The sequence below is a fragment of the Nestor notabilis genome, unplaced genomic scaffold, assembly GCF_000696875.1.
Source record: "Nestor notabilis isolate BGI_N333 unplaced genomic scaffold, ASM69687v1 scaffold32040, whole genome shotgun sequence".
In the NCBI taxonomy this organism is placed as follows: domain Eukaryota; kingdom Metazoa; phylum Chordata; class Aves; order Psittaciformes; family Psittacidae; genus Nestor; species Nestor notabilis.
This window is the reverse complement of record NW_009912999.1, coordinates 722-6,722: the sequence shown is the minus strand read 5'-3', so window position 1 is coordinate 6,722 and position 6,001 is coordinate 722. Positions and strand designations below refer to the sequence as shown.

Sequence of the window (6,001 nt, the reverse complement as noted above, 5' to 3'; positions counted from 1 at the left end):
CTGCTGCTGGAAACGGAGGCAGAGAAAGAGCTACTGGTATGAAGGAACAGTGCTGGACATATCCTTGGCGCTTACATTAGGGATGTCCTAGAGCAAACCCAGCTTTGTTCTATTGCACAAAAACTGTAAGTGAAAATCAGAGTTCACGGGGATGTAACAGCTTAGAAACCCCTTTTGAACAAGGAAAGTAAGGGCACTCAATTCCAGGAAGTCCACTCAGGAAACCAAACACCATCTCTGGCTAACTGCAGGGCAGCAAAGTGAGACTTGAGAACAACCAGGAATTGTTTCAGCCCCACAGGCCCAACAGTGCATCCATCTAGTGAAATCCACTGAAATCCTGGTGTCAGCACAGACACTGGATGGAAGCATCATCCGCTGGCGGGAGGTTGTGGGCATTCAGAAGGTACTTCTGGCTTCCCCCAGGACGTGCAGACAGACCCATCCACGTTATTTACCTGAATTCCCATTTGGATCTTCAAGGCTGGAGCCCCACACCTACATCTGCACCGGCTTTGCTGGGGTTGTGCTGAGGGGACTCACTCAGCAGCCCCCGGGGTGGGAGGGCCGGGACCCGGCAGAAGCCCCCGGCATGGGGTTGTCCTAAGGCAGCTCGAACGGGAATGGGTGTCAATGGGCTTTGGAGGCAGAGCACTGCGACCGAACGCTGTGTCCTCCTCCTCTGAGCAGATTGCCCAATATATTCCGTGCACAAACAGGTTTCCTATTTATACATATGATTAGAGGCCTCATCATTTAAAGCGTGATGAGCCAGTATCTTATCTACAGTGAGTACAGCATCCTGCAGCAATGCAAGCCCTAAAAATCCTTATAAAAAATATTTCCTTAGAGCGCTTTAAATAATTTACAAAATTCTACAAAAACTATGAATGTCTGTCCATGAGATCCCTGTTCAATAGACGCATTTTCACATTAGTGTGTGTAGGATATACAGGTAGGTATCAGCCTCTCCCACTGTCTCTCATGTCTCAAGTTTTATCAAGGTAATTACATTTACTTTCTAGAAAGACTGTTACTGTAAAAAGAATTGTACTTACAGATTTGAAACCTTTCCTTTCAAGAGGGAATCGGGGCAGATCCCTGTAGGGAGCTCAGGAACTTTTGCACAGGGTTTGTCTAAAACTTCCTGCCCTTGGTCCACTTCACAAGCAGTTTCCCTATTCTCCAGGACAGGCATTTTTCCTTCCAAACTGGAGTTGGATACCTGCATTTCTTCCTGTCTGTCACTGTCCTGGCAGAGAACTCTTCCCTTCTCAGTGCACATCTGTGTGCTTTTATCTGTACGTGCTCCTCCACTAGTTTTATCCATTGCTACCGCTGTCACATTTAGCTCCTGTGGTGGGCAACCTGAACTTGGAGCTGGGCTCTTGTCCTGCTGGTTATTCTCTCCCTTACTGCACACATGTGTACTCTGCTGAGATGCATCTCTACTGACTTTATCTGCTTGTACCACTGCCACGCTGTGCTCAGGGTGTGGGGGATCTACATCTGGATCAGACCAGCTGCCTCTGCAGATGTCTCCCGCCTCGATCCACATCTGCGCGCTCTCAGCTTTGGATGTTCCTCTGCAAACCTTATTTACCTTCACTGCTGCCACGCTCTGCTCCTGCAAGGGGAGACTGGAATGTGAATCTGACTGTTCTGCTGCAGCACCAGCCCTTTCACAACCCCCTGCTTCCTCTGTGACAGGCAGAGAAGCAGCCTCCAGTCTTTCACAGGTTTCTGCTACACGGGGACTTGACCCTTCCCCAGCGAGCTTCTGAGAACTGGATTCTTTTATTGCTGTTGTACTCTCCCCACTAAATTTGCCTTTGGGCGAGGGGGCTCCTCTTCCCTGGTTAAGTACATCTGTATCCTGGGAAGCTGCCTCTGTTCCTAACACACTGCTCTGGGCGAGCAAGCTCTCTGCTTTCTGCCTTTTGCTCAGAAGCATGGATTTCTTCCTGTCCCGAGCACATTTTAGACCTGCAATAAATTTACTTGAAATTTTGAGGTGAAAGGTATTCTTTTTCTTGGATCTGGGCTTTGCATTAACTACTTTTCGTACTTTACCACCTTCATTTTTGCTGCTTTTAGGTGGAAGCATTTTCTGCATGGGCTCTGGATTAGGGACATCCCTTTTACCTGCTGTGCTTCCAGATAACTCACCAGCAGCAGCATCCTTAACCCCCACCAGTGCTTGCTTAGCTTTTGACTGACCAGTAGTATGAACATTCTCTGCTGAGGAAGCAGAATTCCCACTGCCATGTAACATTGCACTTTTGCCTTCTGTTCTCAGAGAGTTCTTCAGCTCCTCAGTCTGCTGAGACACCTCAGGCTTGTCACTCTGACCCAGCACCAGGTCAAGCTCATTTTCAACCGGCTGTGGCTTTGCTTTTCCTTTAGTAGCAGTTTGTTTGGTCACTCTCAGTAGGTCCAGAGTTGCATCATCTTTCTGTAAGTCCGAGTTGCTTGCAGAGTCTTTAGCCTTTTCTGCCAAAAACTTCCTGATTTCTTGCTCGATGCTGTCATCGCTGTCCACTGAACTGCTGTCGTCAGCGCCCGACGTGACTGTGAAAGTACACTGCCTATTTTTAGCTGCCTGCAGGTTATTCTGGTTTGTGACTGGTTTAGATTTGGATCCTTTTTTCAGCTGTAGGTTAAACTCTGAGTTCTTCACAGTTTCTGGTTTTTCACTGGGAAGTTTAACATTTGTGTCATCAGGAGGATTTCGGACCACATTCTCTTTCGCGGCTTTTCTGGGTTTGGAGAGGCTGCTCCTCAGCAGCACAGGATGTCTGCTTTGCTGGAGGCTGCTAAATCCATCGAGCTGCTGAGCTTCTGTCTCACTGAACCTCACCCTCTTCTTGCACTGAGATTTCTGGTCCTTGGGCTTCTTCTTTAATTTTCTTTTAGACTGCAGAAGGTCCTTGATGGCACTATCCAGGTCCTCATCACTATCCAGAGAACTGCTCTCATCATCCGAAATATCCCTCTCTTGACTTTGGATGGAGTTTTTCACAGGCTTTCTTGTGTTACTCTGAACCTGTATGAAAGGGTTTACGGAGTCCAAGGCCAAACATCTGCCATCTGATCCAGACAATTTGGAAGCCAGCAGCTGCTGCTGCCTCGTCTCTTTACTGCCAAGCTTTTGAGCATCACAGAACTCTGCGGGGCTGCTCGGGGCACGTTCCTCTTGGAGCACAGGAAGTTTTGGATAGTTACTTGGCTGGAAAAGTTCTGTCTCCACCTGCTCAGGTGGTTTTGATGCACCCTGTTTTGCTATTCTGCCTTCCCTTTTGAGTCTCTTTTTACGACTCAGTGACAGCTTCAGTGATTTGGGAAAAGAAGGCTCTAGGGTACTGGTGAGGCTGTTCTGATCTGAAGGCAAAGGCATCTGGAGTGAGCGTGACAGGCTGGGAGGCTTTGTTCCAAGCTTTTCTGACTGTGCTTTCAGAGCCAAAAAAGCCCTGATCTCTTGCTCTATGCTATCATCACTGTCCACCAGGCTGCTGTCACTGTCACAGCGGGAGGATGAGAGGAGCTGGGAAGAAAAGAAGGAGTCTGCAGGGAGTGATTTGCTGTCACTTCCCATTTGGGATGGCATGATTGTTTTGGAAATATCAAGGATAGCTTCTGCACACATGAGCTCTGCAGATGTGTCCGCTCTGCAAGAGGCCTGCAATGTGAGCTCACAAGCAGCAATCTTGTTTTCTGGAAGTGCAAAATGTCTGGCTTTTTTCAGTGGTTTAAACAGCTTGTTAAAGTCATTGCTGGTGCTTTCGAATTCTGTTGACTTGGAATCAGTTTCTTTTCTCTTGTTGCTTACAGGGCTTTTATGGATTTCTGGTGAGGCACTTGTTGTTGAGCTAATTGTCAGGCTTGCAGAAATGTCTGCCATACCCTTTGTATCAAGTTCCTCCCTCTGCAAAGGGACACAGTCTGTTGTGTGACCTGCCTCTCTCCTGGTTTTCTCCAGCTGATAAAGCTGAATGGCTTCTTCAATGCCATCATCGCTGCTCGAGTCAGATGCGTGCACGCTCTCGCTGGCAAGTGCTCCCCTTGTCTCCCAGTAGTTAGCTCCACTCTCTTCACCTTGCTCCACTCCCCAGGGCTGGCTGGCAGTGGCCATTTCCAGATACGCTGGGTTCACCTGGCTGAAGTCACTGGGCTCTGGTTGGGTTTTAGACTGCAAACACTTGGCCTGCGTGCTGGGTTTCTGCAGCTTGGCACGGTGTCTCAAGAGCAGCGCGTTACAACCTTGCTTTATAGCACCACAGTTCGGTTGGTTTGTTGCTTCTTTGCTGCATTTTAGGACAGATCTCACGTGGGAATCTTTTTTCTCCTCCCCAGTTACACATTTACTAATTTCTTGCTGCTTCTTCTCATTCAAGAACTGCACTATTTCAGCTTGTATGCTCTGTTCAAAAGAGTCGTCACTGCTGATGCTCTGAGGGGAAGCAGGCCGCAGCCTTTTCCCAACGCCCAGGTGGTCAGACAGGTACTCTTCAGAGAGCATCTCAGCTTTGAATTTCACAGGGAGAAGGTCACTCGCCGCTTTGTTCTGTGAGAATTCTCTCTTAAACCTTTTGTCTCTGCTTATGTTTTCAGAACACTCCGCATTCCCCTGCAAGGACCGGTCACTTTGGCTTTTTGCTTTCAAGTACTCCTGAATGGCTTCCTCTATACCTCGGTCCACCGAGTCGTCGCTATCAGAATCGAGCAGGAGTCTCCCAAACCCCACACTCTCCTCCCCATCGGTGTCATCCGAGTCAGCAGGGCACCCACACTGGGCGTACTGAGGATGCTTCTGCAGCAGCGCGGTGCTAGATGCGACTCTGTTACCAGTGCCCTTTTCTCCCTGTTGTTTCTTCTGCATAATACAATCATACTCATTGTTCATACCCAGGGGAGACTCTTGACTTTGCAGGTTGTTTATGATCATCTGAACTTTTGCACTTACAGAGGTTCTACTGACGTCTTCTTCAGATTCAGGGTAGCAAACAGGGTATCTACAATTCCTCGCTGGTCCAAAGGACTCCCATTGTGTCTGAAGAGCTACCAAAGGAGAAGCATTCATCAGGAACATTCTAGCAGACAGCAGCAGGTCCACAACGGAACAGTTTTTCAGATTGATCTCTCTTCCATCCTACAAGGAAAAAGAGAAAAATGTTTTTTATTACACATTTACCTTCTAAAAGTTCCATGTAATAATACTGGTAACAAAAATGGCCAATTATTAACACTGGAGCTTATTGTGCCAGGTAATCACAAGAGTTGCTCCTCAGCATCACTTTAATGGGTAAAATCAACCACTGCTGCCATTAAGAGTAAGACAGAACACTTGTCCTTTGTGGTTTTCAGTACTTCCTGGCACAATGAGGTGATTATCTTCACTTCCGAAAGTCTCCCTGCACTTGCCAGGGAAGGTTGTGCTCTCTTTTGTGTACATTCCTAAACACCCAGATGTTGTGAAGCCCAAAAGAACTGCTCTGGTGACGCCTCAGCGTGATCCCCTCCTGCACTGCAGTTGTCTGAATATTTTTGCAGGGAACTTTGTGCAAGAGAGAGAGAACAATTTTAAGGGGATCTTTCTTATGAAAGTGGAATTGGTGGGAGTCGAGAACCCTGCAAAACATTCCGCTCCTGGTGTTTCCTTTGTCATAATTGCCCTTCTTAAAGCACTCCTGCCGTGCAGAGCTCAGCTTTTCAGCTCTACAGTGAAAGCAACACTGCCTCTGTCCATACAATCCAGCAGGCGGGCACGAAGCAAGTTTGCCCATGATCTGAGGTGGTGGGACACAAACCAACTCTCACTCAAAGAGCAGAGTAACCGTGTCAGCATCACGCCTGGACTCACGCACTAGCCCAAGACAGCTTCCACTAGTTCTGCCTTGGCATCCAACACACAGAGCTCAGGGACTCGGGGGCAGCTCAAAGAAAAGGGAGTTTATTTCTTCCTGAAACCCACTGTACAGCAGTAACTCCATGTTATCAACCA

General features: G+C 48.0%; 1 protein-coding gene across 1 annotated transcript in view; it reads right to left on the bottom strand.

Moving 5' to 3' along the window:
• The window catches only part of PPP1R26 (protein phosphatase 1, regulatory subunit 26), a 7,072-nt gene extending 1,983 nt beyond the window's left edge, over positions 1–5,089 (bottom strand). Inside the window, exon 1 of the mRNA XM_010022273.1 lies at positions 1,059–5,089. Within this exon, the coding sequence (XP_010020575.1) occupies positions 1,059–5,089 (4,031 nt within the window). The remainder of the gene's footprint in view (positions 1–1,058) is intronic.
• Positions 5,090–6,001: the final 912 nt, after the last annotated feature.